The sequence below is a fragment of the Gobio gobio genome, assembly GCF_949357685.1.
Source record: "Gobio gobio genome assembly, chromosome: 8".
Classification (NCBI taxonomy): Eukaryota; Metazoa; Chordata; class Actinopteri; order Cypriniformes; family Gobionidae; genus Gobio; species Gobio gobio.
Window position 1 is genome coordinate 40,681,705 of NC_137114.1, and position 18,454 is coordinate 40,700,158.

The 18,454-nt window shown below is 38.1% G+C and overlaps 1 protein-coding gene across 1 annotated transcript; it reads right to left on the reverse strand.

Annotated features, from left to right (window-relative positions):
* Window positions 1-1,390: 1,390 nt before the first annotated feature.
* adamts15b (ADAM metallopeptidase with thrombospondin type 1 motif, 15b) lies at window positions 1,391-16,210 on the reverse strand. The gene is made up of 8 exons (XM_079824234.1): window positions 15,028-16,210; window positions 13,463-13,595; window positions 11,638-11,805; window positions 11,244-11,527; window positions 8,626-8,803; window positions 8,369-8,544; window positions 6,028-6,203; window positions 1,391-3,574 (listed from the first exon to the last, which is right to left on the reverse strand). Exons 1-8 carry the CDS (start codon window positions 15,952-15,954, stop codon window positions 2,806-2,808), a joined length of 2,811 nt encoding a protein of 936 aa, XP_079680360.1. The 5' UTR covers window positions 15,955-16,210; the 3' UTR covers window positions 1,391-2,805.
* Window positions 16,211-18,454: the final 2,244 nt, after the last annotated feature.

The window sequence follows — 18,454 nt, forward strand, 5'->3', positions numbered from 1 at the left end:
CATCTTCATGAGAGTGGTGAACTGTGTCAAAAGCAGCAGACAAATCCAGCAAGATGAGTACTGTGGATTTGGAAGCTGCTCTTTCCAGTCTCAGTGCTTCAGTAACCGAGAGCAGGGAAGTCTCAGTAATAAGTCCCACGGTAGAAAATATAAAAAACTTTACTACGAGGCAAGATTTTGTAGGTTTATATGTCAGAATTGGGAGATACAAACTCACAATTGCACAAAAAAGTAAGAATTGCAAGTAAAAAAAAAGATAAAGGTTTAAATATTAAGGCTAATATAGACTAATACATTATGCCCCCTATGGACTGCATATGTGAGTATTATGCAGATCTATTGTTTACATAAAATTCATGCTTTAAAAGTATGGTAATCGTCACAGGATCCATCAGATAAATAGTATGTTGTGGAAAGCAAGTGTGTCCCCGGCCAGCGACCCCAGACAGAACCATCCTGTGTCTGGATTATCCCGACAGTCCTCAATCTGCGCACTGATCGCACCAGATAGGCATTAGCATACTGTGATGATGAGGGGCATTGTGCCACGTTTAATTCACATGTATACCTTTAAAGGAACGACTGATATACTAGGGCAGTAAAATAAACAATATGAAGTATACAATTTAATTTAACCTTGGCTCGAGAAGGTAGTGCTTTTGACTTTTTAATACTGTGATTTTAATGCCAAGTTAGTGCTTGCTGCGACGAAATGTTATAATCCTGGCAGGGGGGAATTTCATTTGTTATGAAATCACTGAGTTGGAAATGGTTGAGTTGGAAATAGCTGACCACCACTGGTTTTAATTGACAGGGGATGTGCAGGGCTGACAAAGAGAAATAGTCCCATTTAATATGACTGCTTATGAATGCAAATATTTTATGGTTTCCATACACTTCTAGGTTACACCTGAAAAGTGTCTATCTTTCAGATGCACATATCTCTATCTATCTATCTATCTATCTATCTATCTATCTATCTATCTATCTATCTATCTATCTATCTATCTATCTATCTATCTATCTATCTATCTATCTATCTATCTATCTCTATCTATCTATCTATCTATCTATCTATCTATCTATCTATCTATCTATCTATCTATCTATCTATCTATCTATCTATCTATCTATCTATCTAGACATGTTTAACATTGGAGATTGTTGGAGAGGACTATCAGGCCTGAGGTAGTCAGTTTTCAGTCAACTCAGCAGAATTCCAGTGTCACTGAATGCGGGATTGTCCATGATGCTTCATCCAGCCTTTGGTAAAGTGATTACCTATAGTGTGCCGTGACCAAATGACTTTTCAGCACAGTTTGAGGCTTATCGTTAACCCATGATTCATACACACTCCCCCAGAACCCAACAGAGTGAGGAGATCCCTTTAAACATTTCATGTAATTTCTGTATTTATTTGTGCACAGTTGATGGATGTATACATAGTATACAATGAATTCCAATAGAAACACATAAGTACCTTTTGCTGTATTAACATCAAAAGATGGAAAAATAAAAAATAAGGGAGCACCTTTTAAATGAATGAGATGCTCCCAGCAACGATCCGGTTTACATGGGTTGTGTGCACACATGACAAAATATCTTCATAAATCCAGCAGAGAATACATCTAATTAATTTACAACAAGACACTTAATTTTCCATCCAAGAGACATGGTGACTTTACTAAACTCATAGTGGCCATAGCAGCTGCAAGTGTAGTAGTAGTAATAATACACGCAAAATAAGACACTTGTATATTTTTGTGTATATTAGTTCTTCTTCTTTTTTTCTTTTATCTATTTAAAATGGTATTGTGTAAGAGGTTCAGCCATTTGGCATCACATTTTAAAATGGCAATGGCAAAGGATCAGAAAGTGTCCCACTTCACTTGTATTCATCAAAACTGAAAACTGGATTTAATACTAGTAGGGCAGCCTTTGTACAATATTTGCATCAGTGTCTTTCAGATTTACAAGACCCAAAGACTTTCATATGGTATACTTACAGTATATAGATAGCTGAACTGATAAAGTCTATCGCCATAAAGTATATGAACTGATTTATGTATATGTTAACTGTTTTATCCCTTTGTGTATAGTACCATTATTAATAAACATTAACATTGTTTATTTTATTAATGTAAATATGTTTTCAGGATGTCCTCTTCAGCCTAAAATGACAGGGTGAGATACTGATTACTTTTAAAAAAGCCTACTTTTGGCATCATTGTTTTGTCTTCTCTAAACTTATATATAATCCTAAATTCTGCTTGTCGAAACTTCAGTGATTAGGAACACTTTAATCTACTGACTAGCTCATCTTAATATATGAATACGAATGATCAATAGTGCACGGACCAAGATGCCCTATTTTTGCATACAATATGCTTCACATTTAGATCAAATTATTCACATGTATATTATAAAGTCTGAATACAAACTAAAACTTGCCACAAATTGGAGATCTTCACTTTATGTACAAACCACATGCAGAGGAGATGCTGTAAAAGTCTGTTTTTGTGACAGTGTTAATGCCATAACGTAACATTTTACAACTTCACGTGGTCTGTGTTATTTGGTTGCTTTAAAACACCCTGTCCTTTTTGAGGTAGGTGATATCTAACTATACCTTGAAATGTAACATGGTAAAATTGCTCATCGTCTTGCTAAAAGACATAATTTGTCTTTATTTCATGACGATTTTCCCATTACAAAAAATGAGGCACCACAGGACGCACAAGTAAAAAGATCACTGCTTTTGTTTTGGCTCCATAAAATGGGTCCCAGAACACACGGAATGGGTCACTAGCAGGGCCGAATGGAGCAAAAGTCCAATTCCTGTGGCTTTTTTTTGCTTGAGCAGTGGTCTCTCGGTAAAAGCAGCCCAGTCTGAGTGATGCATCGCAGTGGGCGTCTCTTATAGCCTTTCCCGCATGTTTTAGAGCATGAGGACCATTCGCCGATGCTCCACGTTGGGCAAGGGTCACCACACACCCTCATGGTACTGGGCATTTGGGTGTCGTCACAGTGTGTGGCTGTTTCCCCATCCGAGTCCAAACACTGTATCAATCTACTCTGGACCCCGTTACCACAGGTAACTGAGCACTTATTCCAATCCGCCGCTACCCACTTATAAGACAGCTGATAGGCCGGCTTCTTCAGTTCCACTTTATTGCTGTCTTCCAGCACGCTGTTATGCGTAGGGTTCCTCTCCTCCTTCTTTAAGACCTTGCCCTCTTTATTTCCCACAGCTAGGTAGTAAGAGTAGCGCACTCGAGGCGGCGTCATTTTCCCCACCGACAACAGTTCCACAGTGAGAGACTCTTTGAGAGGTCTAGTGGCCTGCAGCGTCTCCACCGATGTGCCGGTTCCACTGTAGCGCAGCAAACTTCCCTTTACGATAATGTCTTTTTCTACCGCTGAAACCACAAAGTTTCCATTCAGGAGGTATTTGCCTTGGACATTCTTTACTGCTAAATAGTTGTCATCATTAATCAAACCACGGTAGCCACGCTGCCTTACGTCCATGTTTGCAGCTCCGACCGGTAGAGTCACCACAAAGTTATATCCATGCCTGTAAAAATGAGATCACAGGATTTGACAATATTCAAAATTAAAGATTTGGATTATTTTTGATTCATGAATTAGAATTTTTGACGCCATTCAGGAATTTGAATTAGAAGTTAAAGTGAAAGTTGAAATGGAATGAATTTTTATGAGTTAAAATTTTCTGAAGGTTCCAAAACAAAATCCCCTTTTAACCATACTTTAAACTTCCTGGTAATAACACCAAATTTGGCACACATCAAGTCAAAACCAAATATCTATAGGAAAAATATATATTCAACTTTTTTTCCCTTGGTACCACAATAGTTTGATGAACATTAATGAAACAGACAGCCTATATATTAAGACCTACTGTACCGCACGGATGTTTTATAATGTTACGCATCAGATGTTTTCCCCCAACAGTTAACCAAACATTCACTTAAGACAGCAGATAATGTTTGCGTGAATACTCGCCAAGACGGATATTTTGAAATACTGTAATTCTGTGTATATCGGGATCGCGCGCTGTCTGAGGCGTCTTTGTGCCGCACGCTTCACATCTGTCAGTCAGCACGAGTAAGACCATTTTTATGGACTAAGGCAAGGTATTCCTCTCAGAAAACTGGGTGTGGCGAGGTGGACGAGTTGTGGCGAGGTGGACGAGCGAGAGACATGGGAGGAGCGAGCGAGATCGGTGTGCGTGATTGAGAATGAGTGTCACCTGCGAGGCACACCGGTCTCGAGTCCTCTCATGAGGAAGCCTGGAGGCATATAAGGATGAGCGACACGAGTGAAGGACGAGAGAGGACCAGGCCTGGATTTTAAGTTGTGTTTTGTTTATGTTTTATGTGTGTGCGCGGCAGCCGTCCGTGAGGGGCTGCCGCTTTTACTTTCATTTTGTGTTTATTTTGTGTTATTAATTATTTTATTAAAGTTGTTGAATGTTCGCCGGTTCCCGCCTCCTTCTTCCCACACGAACAAACAACATTACAGAGGGCTTAATTAATTTTTTTTTGTGAAAACCTCAAAATCAACCAAAATCAAATTTTTTCACTTGTTTTGCCTGTAGCTCGAAATTTACCTGTGTGCATTCCGACTCATTTTGCCAGCACGGGTCAAATATATAAACTAGATTAATTATTATTATAAAAAACACTTTTTTAAATATATTTTATAATGTAATAATTTAACAGTTAATCTCCAAATTAATATAGAAAAAAAACCCATAAAGACAGTATATTTTAAATATGTGTTTAATGGCATCTTTTTATGAATTAAGGCCAATATCACTGCTACATATACTGCTACTGATGTCTCTATGAAATTGATTTTTATATATATATATATATATATATATATATATATATATATATATATATATATATATATATATATATATATATATATATATATATATATATATATATATATAAATATTAGGCTTCGAAAATATAACAACTTTAAATTTATGTGAACTTAAAACAATCTTCACTTAAACCCATAATAATTGACATATTTATGTGTGGGGTGTGGAATTTTTATGAGGGGTCATCAATCAAATTTGGCGGCCTTTAATCTCTCTGGAGCTGTGTCATAAAGCGGCGCTGGAATGTTCACTGAAATACAGCTAAAGTCTGAAAGTTTGAGCTGTTGAAATGACCAGTTTAAACAACGAACAGGGAACTATATCAGTTTAACTCAGACCGTCTCACACGCAAATCAACCAACACACAATTTTAAAAGTATACAATTTTCTCTGTTACCTTTATTCTTTGATTAAAATTATGACAGACAGCATTAGTGGCTGCAGTCACTTTAAGACCTGCCGCTGCTGCACATGACACGGAACTCACATGCGTCTCATTTTCTCACAACTTTGGACATCAGGATACTCGACAAAACGGGTATTTTGGCTTAATTCTGTGTATTATTGTTCATTCAAGCGTGGAAGAGAACTTGATTCTGGCGTGCTGTCTGTGAGCACGATACTGGTGCATTCTCTTTTCACTCTTGAATGGTTTAAAAGCATTTACACAACTTTTGACTTTTATTCATTCACAGGGTTTGAATTCTTGATATCAACAATTAGATTTTCACTAGTTAAAAAGCTAATTCTTGATATCAACAATTTAGTTTTCACTAGTTAAAATGTGAATTCTTGATATCAACAATTCAGTTTTCACTAGTTAAAATGTGAATTCTTGATATCAACAATTACATTTTCACTAGAAACGTCATAGCCTATGCAAATGTATTTGCCTGTGTGCGACGTCACAGATCCCGCAATATCAAAAGCAATTTTTGGCCCTTGATTAAATAAATGCTTAGTTTATAATGAGGAGGACGTTTTAAGCTATTAAACTTGCAGGATGTTTTAAGGTTAAAGACCTCTTACTTACATGTCAAAAGTTCAAGGTGAATTTGATTTCTCATGTCATGACCCCTTTTAAACCATATACTCAGAGATAAAGCACTTACATGGGTTTTGTGAACATTCCAGAGACTTTCTTGCAGTTTTGGTTGTCACCACCACACACACCACACTTGTCAAACTTCAAGTTGGAGCTCAGTTTGCCATCACAGCCAGCCTTGATGCACTTTCCTTGAACACAGACTGCTGAGGTATCAGGGGAACAAGAGGTTCCGTCCACCACCTGTCACACAGATAATATTCACCATCGCTACACCATCGGCCTCTTTTTAAGTATGGTAACTTAAAGGTGTTGAGTTATACAAAAGTAATTCCCATTAAAACCTATGACCTTGGTGTTGCTAGTGTCATGTTCTGTCAAATAAGTAACATGAATACTTCTAGCTCTCCTTGTCCATGTTTCAAGTCAAACACTTTTCTTTCTTTTTTCTCTTTTATCACCCGAAGCGGTATTCAAGATAGTGTGGGTTTAGTTTTCAATAAGGGCACTGCACTTGGGCATTTTTAAGGCATAGGACAGTCTTGCGCACTTACTTCATGCCGCGTGCACACGCTCTCAAGAGGCAAAGATCACAAACGTGGGTATTTGGACAGGGCAGGTGTTTGAAAGATGTCCCCCCCCCCCCCCCCCTCTCTGCGTGCATGCGCTTTGGGTGTGTGTGGCTGTGTGCACAGATAACAGCGTGCTAGTCCCAATTTTCGCCGCCTCTTCCTCGTTTAAAATCGTTTGAATGTGTAAATTGGCAAGACAAAACACGTCCAAATGATAAACTGTCACTCTGTGATGGTTAAACTTAGCAGTTAATGCACGTCAAACCGTGGGGCGTGGTCCGTGCAGAGATGGAGAAAAATCCTAGCCTGGATGACAGCCGAATTTAGCCCCACCCACAACATTTGAGTTCCGGAAGTTCTCCAGAAAAAATGGCCTTTGGGGGGTAAAATATGTGTTTTTTTTGGCAGGGTTGCCTGGGTTCCTGGGTCTAAATATCACATAATTGGGGTCGCTTCAACCCGCGGACATGGAAAAACAGCCCGTGGCAAAACCGCGGACTTGGCAACACTGTGTGCTGTTGAGTTCTGTTGACATTTGACAACTAACTATATGCGTCGCTCCGTTACTCTGATTGGTTGTAGGTCTATCCATTTGAGGTCTTTCCTGGTTCGGTTGAAACACGCCCCAAACTCACAGCCCAATGGAGCAGTATCAGACTCATATTCTGACTAGAGTTGAGTATGACAACGTCAGGCAAGAAAAATCCTACTCCAGTAAGTAAACGTGTCCCTTTCCCCAAAAATGTTGGTATTCAAAAGCGCTTCCCTCCACGTTTATTATTACCACGTATGCGCACCAGTTATGTGCACCCCTTTGTATAAGTATATATACAGTCAAACCAAAAATTATTCAGACACCAGATATAATTTTTTACTAGTGGATGCAGGACTCTATAATTAATTGTGGATAGCAAAATAAAGTAAACTGTGACATATTATAGCCAACAATTCTTCATACAGTGGACTACCAGTAAAATTGATACAAATTTGGGACCAAAATTATTCAGACACTTTGACCTGACCATGTTTTGCTTTAGTGTTTTGTCTTGAATTGCTAATGCAACCTTTTACACCACAGACTGAACAAAATGAAGCATTGCTTGGTCATTGGTTGACCTTAATTGGTATTATCCAATTGTGTACTTAAATTGAACAGCTGATTGGTTGATTGTAATCCATTACATATGTTTCTATCAAAGTTATCTGACATTATCAAGACTTTATCACTGTTTTATAAACTATAGCGAGTAAACTGTCATAATCTGAGAAAATGTCTGAATAATGGTTTGACTGTAAGTAACACATACAAGTATTACGTATTATATTATGAATTATACAGAAGTCAGTATATTAATAAATAAGCACAAAGGTGTAGTGTGTGTCGCATGTTGACCAAGCAGTGCAAAATATTACGATGATAATATGAAACAAATTTCATATAAGAAGCAGGATTTTGGTCCAATGGCTCAGAAACCAAGCGACTAACGGAATGTAGCATCACTCATCGCTTTGTTGCGTTGCAGCCGGTTAGGACATGGTTTAAGTTGTGTAACTATTGTAAGCTGATACACTAGCTATATAGGTTGCTGATACTGTGGCAGATTCTCTCTTCTCATCTACAGAATGAGTGATTGTGACAAGCAGCCCTGCACTGTGTCACTCCACACCCCATATCTGAGAGATAAGCTCCCATTTCTTTTTAATAGTATCTTGTTCATTTTGAAAAAGGGATGTTATTCCTTTCATGAGATAAACTGGCTCAGAACCTCTCCAGCATGTAAACCACTAATGTCAAACAACTTTGAAGTATTTAAGCAGGTATATCTATTTATTTACCTTCGGCGCAAGGACATAGAAGTATCCGGTGCCATTGGCCCGGCAGATGAGCTTGCATCTGTCCTTAACAGAGACTCCAGAGTATTTTGGGACCCAGACCACAGACGGACTCAGTCTGTTAGTGTTCAGATTGAAGCCATTGAACGCCTCGCACTGCTCCTCTCGAAAGCTCTTTCCTGTCACAAATAATCATCGTCAGACAGGAATATTGACTCATTCAGGCTGTTTAACATGAGACTGAAAGATATTTTGTTTACCTGAATCTTTACAAGGCTCTAAATTGCAGGAGCGATGCTTCACTCTCAGTCCTTGGCAATACTTGCCCCCGTTTTCAGGGACGGGGTTGTTGCAGTGCCTTTTGGCGAGCTGTACCCCTCCCCCACACATACGGGAACACGGACCATACAGACCCCAGCGACCCCAACGGCCATCTACCTGCGGAAAGAGTCCACACGGCTCAGAAATGATTACATCCCCGCTGAAAAGAATATTAAGATAACCTAGACTAACATCAAATTGTCAGCAGAATTATCATGAACATTGTACAACACACACAAAAAATTACTTCTCAGGTAAAAAAATTTAATCTAAGTTTATTATTATTTTAAACTTGTTTTTCAGTCAAATAAATATCTAAAAATCCTTAAAACAAATTACATTTATATGAGAATCGACACTGGATAATATCATATCTTGTAGACTTGTTTTCAAATGTTATATCTTGAATAAAAGTTTTTGTTATTGTGTAACGATATTTTCATTTGTTTTATGAAATTTATGAAAACAAGTATTAATGCCTTACATCGTTTAGATTTTTATTTTATTTTACTGGCAAAAATACATCAATAATTGAATTTAATCATTTAATAATTGTATTGTATACACTGTGTATATACACTTTTCTGTGTATGCGTGCACTGTTCAACAGTTTGGCGTCAGTAAGACTTTCTGAAAGAAACTAAAAACTAAAAATGTATTCAGCAATGACACATTCAAGTTATCAAAAGTGACAGAAGAGGTGGACAGTAACTAAGTAAATGTACTTGAGTACTGTACTTAAGCACACTTTTTGAATATCTGTACTTTACTTGAGTATAATTTTTTCTAGAAACGTATTACTTCAACTTTACTACATTTGAAAGACAAATATCGTACTTTTTACTCCACTACATTTCTATCAAGGTCCTCAAAGTCGAAAGTCGTTTCTGTAGCAGCTTTGTAAGTCAGTGCTCATCTCATGCTCATTTCTTTACCCTATTCATTAACAACATGTATTCATATTTCTGTGCCATAATTATTATATTGATTAATAATAGATAGTTAGCTAATCTGTGTGCTTTGTATATGTGCATTTCTGAAATGCATAACATGTACAAAATCAATTTAAATTGTAATGTAGATGCATTTTCTGTGAAGCTGCTTTGAAACGATATGTATCGTGAAAAGCGCTATACAAATAAATTTGAATTGAAATGAATTTTTTTCTTCTTTAAAAGTTTTTTCAGTGATCACTCTTGTAGGGTCATGTGAAGTTTTTGTGAACACAAATCAGTTTATGGCAAAATGGAAGAAGACGGTTCCGCGGCACAGTGTGTGCACCCATGGCCATATTTAGAAAATGTTTCAGTTTTCTGAAAAGATTAAAGATTAGTTTAGTTGGCATACACTTGATGCATGTCTCATAAAATGTTGAAAAATGTAAATGTCTGGGAGAAAGAGGAGAGTAATCACTTGGGAGAATATCGGATGTGTATCAGAGTATAGGGTCCTGCAGTGTGACTTCTCCTACGACGGCCGTCAAATTATCTTAGTTTTTCAAGACAAACTATGACCAAAATGAGCGCTTGAGATTTCTTTGTAGCCACCATTTCAATCCCGCATGTAATGCAGCTCACCGTCACCGAACGTGTCATTGATTGATGATATAAAACTCTGGACGAGTTCTCTTGCGTGCATCTGTTTTAAGCGTGCCTAGACTATCGTAGAGTCTGACATTAATGACAGCTGAAATCTTACAGTGTGACATGGCTTACAGCGGGGATCATGCTCGTACAGTCTGACGAGGAACAATCGTAAAGGACTATTATAAATCGCAGTGTGCACCCGGCTTTATAGTGACAGCAGTTTTTGTAAAGAGCTTTGTAACTTTTATACAAGCATTGAAATTAGTTTACGGTAGTCGTATGCTAGCATCACTGACTGGCTTAAACCTCCATTATGGCATAATTTTCATTATACAACAAATAATGCATTGACATAAAAACAGGACATTTTTTTTAAACTTTTAAAGTACTTTTAAAAACAAAAACATCTGTACTTCTACTTCAGTAAAAATCTTTAAAAATGTTTTTAGAACTTTCACTTGTAACGGAGTAATATTTGACCAGTAGTACTTTTACTTTTACTCAAGTAATAGAGTTGTGTACTTTGTCCACCTCTAAGTGACAGTAAGCCACCAATAATGTTACAAAATATCTCAAATAAACATTCTATTCATCAAAGAATACGGATCAAATGGTTTCCAAAAAATATTAAGCAGCAAAAATGTTTTCAACGGATAATAATAAGAAAGGTTTCTTGAGCAGAAAATCAGCACATTTCTGAAGGATCATGTGACACTGAAGACTGCCGTAAAAATTCAGCTTTGCCATCACAGGGAAAAAATTACATTTTAAAATATATTACGATAGAAAACAGTTATTTAAAATTGTAATAATATTTCACAATATTGCTGCTTTTGATCAAAATAAATGCAGTTGTGGTTAGCATATATAATACTTATTTTAATATCCAGGGGTGAGTGACATGTGTCCAAACATACAAATCAAGAGCATTTGTCTGCATTCAGATACACTGTAGTTAACACCTCACTCACCTTGTCTTTGGTAGTATTTTGCTTATCGGTACAAATCCCCCGGTAGCACAGTTTGTTGCTTCCACAGGTAGTACCGTCAGCCCAGGGAAAGTGGCGAGTCTGGCACACCAGCTGTCCTTTAGCTTTCCCCGTGCACCACAGTTTGGAGCAGGCCTGCATATACGGGCACGGCTTAGACCCTGAGCCGAAGGCCAGCTCGCACTGACGGCTGAGCGAGTAGCTGACACCCGGAGGGTCCTCTGGAAGAGCCAGTAGCTTTTGGGGCTGATCCAGCAGACAGTCACCTAGAGAGCAAAGAGTACATTTGTGCTGAGCATATCCTTGATGTGTTTGTTCGATGTTGCTGAGATACACATGTCAGAGTTGATTGCAACAGAGCAGTCAGCAAACTAACCATGGCCGGCATCCAGGAAGTCTGTGATGATGGCAGCGCTGCAGACAGACCATGGCATATTGTGGTCAATCTGGATCAGTGTGGGTGACATCATATGGTTGTCCTTCAACTTTCCAAATACCTCCTCGCAAGCCTTCACACTGTCATGTGGCATACTGAAGACATGGCCTGGATAAGAGCCAAAGAAATAGTCATGCCATTTCAGTTATAATTTTGATAAAGGAATTTGGAAATTAGTATTTATATATACATACAGTATATAACATTTTATTTGATGATCAATCTATCAAACTATCTGTCTATCTATGTATCTATCTATCTGTCTGTCCGTCCGTCTGTCTGTCTGTCTACATACACTATATTGTCAAAAGTTTTGGGACGCCTGCCTTTACATGCACAACTTTAATGACATCCTATTCTTAATGCCTAGGGTTTAATATGGAGTTGGCCCATATTACAGCTATAACAGCTTCAACTCTTCTGGGAAGGCTTTCCACAAGGTTTAGGGGTGTGTTTATGGGAATTTTGTGAGGTCAGGCACTGATGTTGGATGAGAAGGCCTGGCTTGCAGTCTCTGCTCTAATTCATCCCAAAGGTGTTCTATCGGGTTGAGGTCAGGACTCTGGACTCAGGACCAAACTCGCTCATCCATGTCTTTATGGACCTTGCCTTGTGCATTGGTGCGCAGTCATGTTGGAACAGGAAGAGGCCATTCCCAAACTGTTCCAAAGTTGGGAGCATGAAATTGTCCAAAATGTCTTGGTATGCAGAAGCATTAAGAGTTCCTTTCACTGGAACTAAGGGGCCAAGCCCAACCCCTTAAAAACAACCCCACACCATAATCCCCCCTCCACCAAACTTTATACTTGGCATAATGCAGTCAGGCAAGTACCGTTCTCCTGGGAACTGCCAAACCCAGACTCGTCCATCGGATTGCCAGACAGAGAAGCGTGATTCTTCACTCCAGAGAACACGTCTCCACTGCTCTAGAGTCCAGTGGCGGCGTGCTTTACACCACAGTGCACTGTGCGCCTCAGCATGCGCTGACCCCGCTCTGTGATTTTACATGGCCTTTACTTCGTGGCTGAGTTGCTGTTGTTCCCAATTGCTTCCTCTTTTGGCCGTAGAATATTTAGTAGTGAGGAAATTTCACAAATGGACTTATTGCACAGGTGGCAACCTATCTGTCTGTCTGTCTGTCTGTCTGTCTGTCTGTCTGTCTGTCTGTCTGTCTGTCTGTCTGTCTGTCTGTCTGTCTGTCTGTCTATCTATCTATCTATCTATCTATCTATCTATCTATCTATCTATCTATCTATCTATCTATCTATCTATCTGTCTATCTGTCTGTCTATCTATCTCTGTCATCAGTCTGTTTACAAGGTGTACAATGACTAACACATTCAAATATGTTCAATGAGTTTAATAGGTCTGTACACACCATATAAGGATGGCACTGGTGGACCAGCCCCAGTGAATGTGGTTCTTTCAGCATCTGCTAATGTTTTTCCATCTGTTTTTTATTAAACCTTTGTTTTCACAGGGATCAAGAGATGAGGGAAAACTCTTGAATGCTGTTGTCATTGTTATACTAAATTAATAATAGAGTATGACATGGCTTTTTTCCCTTGAAACAGCTGGCACAACATTCATGTTTAAGATCAAGGAATCATAGATAGAATTTCAGGAGTGCGAAGCCTCGTCAAAATCCCATCACCCTGAAGTCTCAGGGTGGGCACTGGGCAGAGAACTCAGACAGGGACCTTCAGCTCACCCTCCTTTTTTTTGCACACAAAAGTCTGACTTTGAAACCGAACATAGCTCTCACCTAGTTCATGTGCAGTGGTGAAGGCAGAGGGGAGACCATCATCTTCAATAACTGAGCAGCTCCTCTTAGGATCGCACATGGTGCCTACATCAGCCATTCCCAGAGTGTCACATGTGGTGGCCCCACACAGGTCCTGTGGAATCAGTGATTGTATTGTGACTTAACAAGCCTCAAGTGTTTCAGGAGCAGTATGAAGATTGAACACTATAGAAATCATAATCTCTGAAATCATTTAAATCTTCCTCATTTGGTCTGATCCAAAGCGTATGTGTGTAAACCGTCTATTGCCAATTTGTCAGATCAGAATACAAGCTTGGCTTGTATAATGAGAAGCACAGGACCTGCAAGGGTGGCCAAGAATGCCTGTAAACAGCTGTAGTTACGACATTGTTAACAGGACAGATGGAACCATGTGAGAACATCATAATGCAGCCACCTGGAGTCTTCAGGGATAAATAACATTGAGAACGCTAACTACATCCCAATAGGGTCTTGACATAAATGGTTTAACTTTCTCATGGTTTAAAACAGTTTTAAGGAAATGGCCATGAGAAGACATCTCTGTTCAACGTTCACTTTTTAAAACTTAAAATAATAGCATGTTTTACCGAATATTTAGTAGCAAAGACGTTTGTATTGCTTTATTTGCAAGTAATATAAAAGCATGGAGTTAATTTTGCTGGAATAACAGGTGCAGCGCAGGTATCTTGGCATAGCAGGCAGCAGCTGACTTGGATCACTCCTCTGCTTGAGTCAGTACTGAATTTAGTGTTTTTGTAACTCCTGACGTATGCTTTCAGCTTTCTGATGATGTAATGGTGCTTTTAAGTTTGTATTGGAATCAAATGGTAGAAAATTACATTTTCTTTTAGGAGCACTCCCTCGCTTTGACATGTTTCCAGAAATGTTTTACTATTTTCTATCCAGATGGCATGTCATGTTCGTTTAGAAAGGGTTTCTATTGTGGCAAAACCACTGAAGGATGTAATGCTCAAACATACCAGGTGACTAAGGAACAACTACGGAAAAGTTTTGTAAAATATGGGTCAATGATTAATCAGGATATCAGAGGTGATAAAAAGGAGAAATATAGCTTAAAGTGTGGGTGCTTTAGTGAGTAGAAATTTTATCTTTGTTGGATTCATACATTTTTGGAAAACATACCATTTGAGTACTAGAAAAAGTATTAAAATGACACCTTGAACAAATGTGAGTGAAATTCATCATATATATATATATATATATATACATCATATATATATATATAACGATTAATCACAATTAACTGCATCCAAATTACATAACGTGTGTGTGCATAATTATTATGTGCATTTATTATATATAGCCTACTAACTACACACACGTATGCATGTATATATTTTAAATATACTTTTGTTTTGGATGCAATTTATCGCGATTAATCGTTTGACAGCCCTAATATTACCTCAATCAACAACAAAACATGTTCATCACAGAAGGGATGTATGGAAGTCGTTTGGTATGAATGGCATTTTTTCTGTTTTTTAAATGACCTAACATAGCATTGACCCATGAGTATTTCTTACCTGCTTTGTAAACAAAATAGCTGTATCCCAATACTCTGGGTGTTTGTCGTTGTTTTTATTCAGCTTCTTCTGCCAGGTGCAGAAGTTGCGCAGCGTTAGTGCCGCGTTACTGGATACTTTGGGTCCTTTTTCTGCCTCATTAATCACCATAAGCTTTACAACCACTATACTGATGGCGTTCAAGATACTGGGGTGTTTGTACAGCTTTGCAGTGACAGACATGAGAGTCAAAAGGTAATGCTTCAGGTCGTCACCGTGGAATTTTGCCATAGACTCGTCAGCAACAACCAGAACCTCAACGTATCTCGGTATAGATGCGAATCGTTTTGATCTGTTCAAAGTTTCTGTGAAGTTCCTCGAATGTCCCTTCACGTGTTTGTACTTTTCTAAGGACTCCACAACGCCCGGGTTTAAACTAGATGTAACTCCGCACCGAGATGGTGAGCCCGGAGCGTGAAGATGTCTTCTCCTGCGGATGATGTGCGTTTTTTCAGCATCATCTGAGATCAGTCCTGGCGCTGTGTTGGTCGACCTCCGCTCTATGAGGTACTCCATCCCGTTATAAGAAAACGCTCCTCGGACACCTCCACAGAGACTGACAGCTGCGTATGAATTCCTGTCTGCGTTAATATCACCGGAGTAAAAGCATCTTCTAAAAGCAGGTCCTAAAAAAGCACTTGAAGATGAGGTGTCATATTGAAATGTGCCGTCAGCAGCCAGAAAACTTGAGTCAGGCAGAAGATTAAGATACAATTCCTGATTAAAAGCGTTTATTCTGTAAACAACAAGTTCTGCGTTCAGTTTGTCATTATTTGGGAAATTGTCACGATCAAGTCGAACAGGTTCACAGAAATCAGTTTCCATACAGAGGTATATTTTCGTTAAAAAAAGCAAGTGGCAAAACAAAACAACGGGGAAAACCGACATCGTTGTTGGTGGTGAATATCCCTCAAAGTGTAAATCACACCGTGATGCTCTCGATCATGGTTCTGGACATCCGTCATAAGAATTAAGCATTGCCGTCCATCGCCATGGTGTTTCTCTCTGTGAAACCGGCTCTCTCTTTTTTATTCTTTTGCGTCATATGTAAACATTGCAGACTGTAATATAAGTTTTGGGGAGGTTCAGATGAGAGCTCATGGTTCATGTTGAACACCGCAGACACTTCTGGCTCTCTAAATATGAGCATCAAGCCAGGCGCGCTTCAGAGGTTACCTCCCACTCTATAGAAATGCCTGTCATTTGTAGAGGTGTGGAATGCTTGGCAAATTACTTTGAGGGAATTGTGTAAACGGGCTTTTTTTTTTTAAATTAAAAAATAAAATAAAAAATACTCCTAATTTTTAACTTTTTATTTAAAAAAATATAATTAAAATGGTTATTTTTGTTTAATTTTAATTGATTATTTTCATAAAATGTCTTGTAAAATGAAATACATAATATTTGTGTTAATTTGTGTTTCAGATACTAATATTAATGAGAGGAGGGGTAATGAAAGCATTAAAACACATAATCCTAATAATTATTTTACTTTATGAGTTAGGCTATTATAAAGCCATGAGAGTAGCTAAGCTTAATAATGAACGAAGTCAAAGAACAAAGATTCGAACTAGACTCCAATGGAACCGAATCCCTGAAAGAACTGTGAACCAATAGGTAAACGCAATGAGGAACAGAAGTGTCTGTTCAAATCCGTTTAATTTTATAATATTTTGGAAATAGGTAGGCTACATTTTCTTATGGTGCATTTAGAACTGCCCATTACTGAGGCTATAATGTAAAAAAAAAGTCTGTAAAAATAGGGCACAATATAGGCTACTGTACAAATATGAAGGAATTTTCTATAGGCCTATATTGTGTTTTTTGTTTTGTTTTGTTTTGTTTTTAGCAGGTGTTTTACCTGTATTTTGAATGACGCATTGCATTAGGTTGTGTTTTAAGGGTTAACGAAATTTTCCATAAAATTATAATGTCCTGGCATAAAATGAGATTTTCCGCTTTTTTCAGCGTAGTTTACTATTTCAAATTACATGTAACAAGAACAAGCTTCATACATGGCCTAGCCTACTACATGTAGGACTTTCTTGTCTGTTTACGGACATGACGTTAACACAAGGAAGACTACATTTCCCGCGAAATCCGACCCGACTGCTCAAAATTTAAATTAACATTTTATGCTTGCCGTAGGGCATCGGTGTAAGGTAAGATCACAGTTTGACAACCATTTTTAATGAGCTTGCTCAATGGAATGTTGATTTTAATTACAATATCTTCCGTAGTGCTTCTTTAATGGGTAGCATTGCATCATAACGTTTTAATAAATTAGCCTATATTTTGATTAGATTGCCATTTTACAGTAAGAAAGAATACAAATGAAATTATATGTTGATACACAATATTGTTACAATAGACCTCTAAGCAAATGCAACAAATCGAATAAATTGCTATGTAGGCCTATTCGTGGTATTAATAATTAGCTATGTATGTATTGGTGGTATTCAAAAATATATGCTCTGTGTTAACAGCCTTTTCTCGTTTTAGCCATCATGGATTCCCTTGATTTCCCTTCCCTTAACTTGAGGCTCTGCATGTTTGTGTACTTCTGCTGGATGCTGTAGCAAAGTCCTTCAAATTTCCCCCAACCCCTCTCTTATCAGCTGAACTCCACACATGTGGTCATGACAGGGCTTTGAAAGCTCTTTGGAAGCAGCACAAACAGTAGATGACTGTCCATTATAACACCTACCGTGAACTCTTGCATGAACTGCCAAATGATCATCCACATGTAGAACATTGCAGCTTCTTTGCCCTTGCCCACAGTGGAACAAGTCACATTTGATCTAGCAATTCTATGGAGCCTGTCTAGCTATTGGAAAAGCTCCATCGGTTTGCTGCTTTCAGAATGCACATCAGAAACTTTCCTGACGGTTGTGACCCTCACTGCTGACCCGAATGCCATACAGATTCTGTAAAATCTTGCTTGAGGCTTATAGAGAATGGAGTTCTCTTTATGCTATAAACCAATGAATATCTTTTTTGTTAAATTTCCAATATTGATGCATAAAGACTGGTTGTGAATTATACATAGATTAGTTAACAAAAATACTCATAGAAAAGGTTGTTTACTGTAACCTTCTTGGTGGAGTTCAATGACAATAAATGCATTTGGAATGCAAATGTTTAATTGCAACCTTAGACAATACAGATATTAATCTTTAGGTACACTGATGCAAAGAGGAACAGTTGAGTGACTATAATCATACAGATTATCTTTCAAAGATTTAAATAGGACTAAATTTGAGGTAATATCTGCCTTCTAATAGCCTAGTTTATCGTGAATGTAGTCTTTCAACTTATTTCTACATCATGTAAATCATCGTCGCCATCTGGTGTCTGAGTCAGAGAATATATTAACGGTTTCAGATTC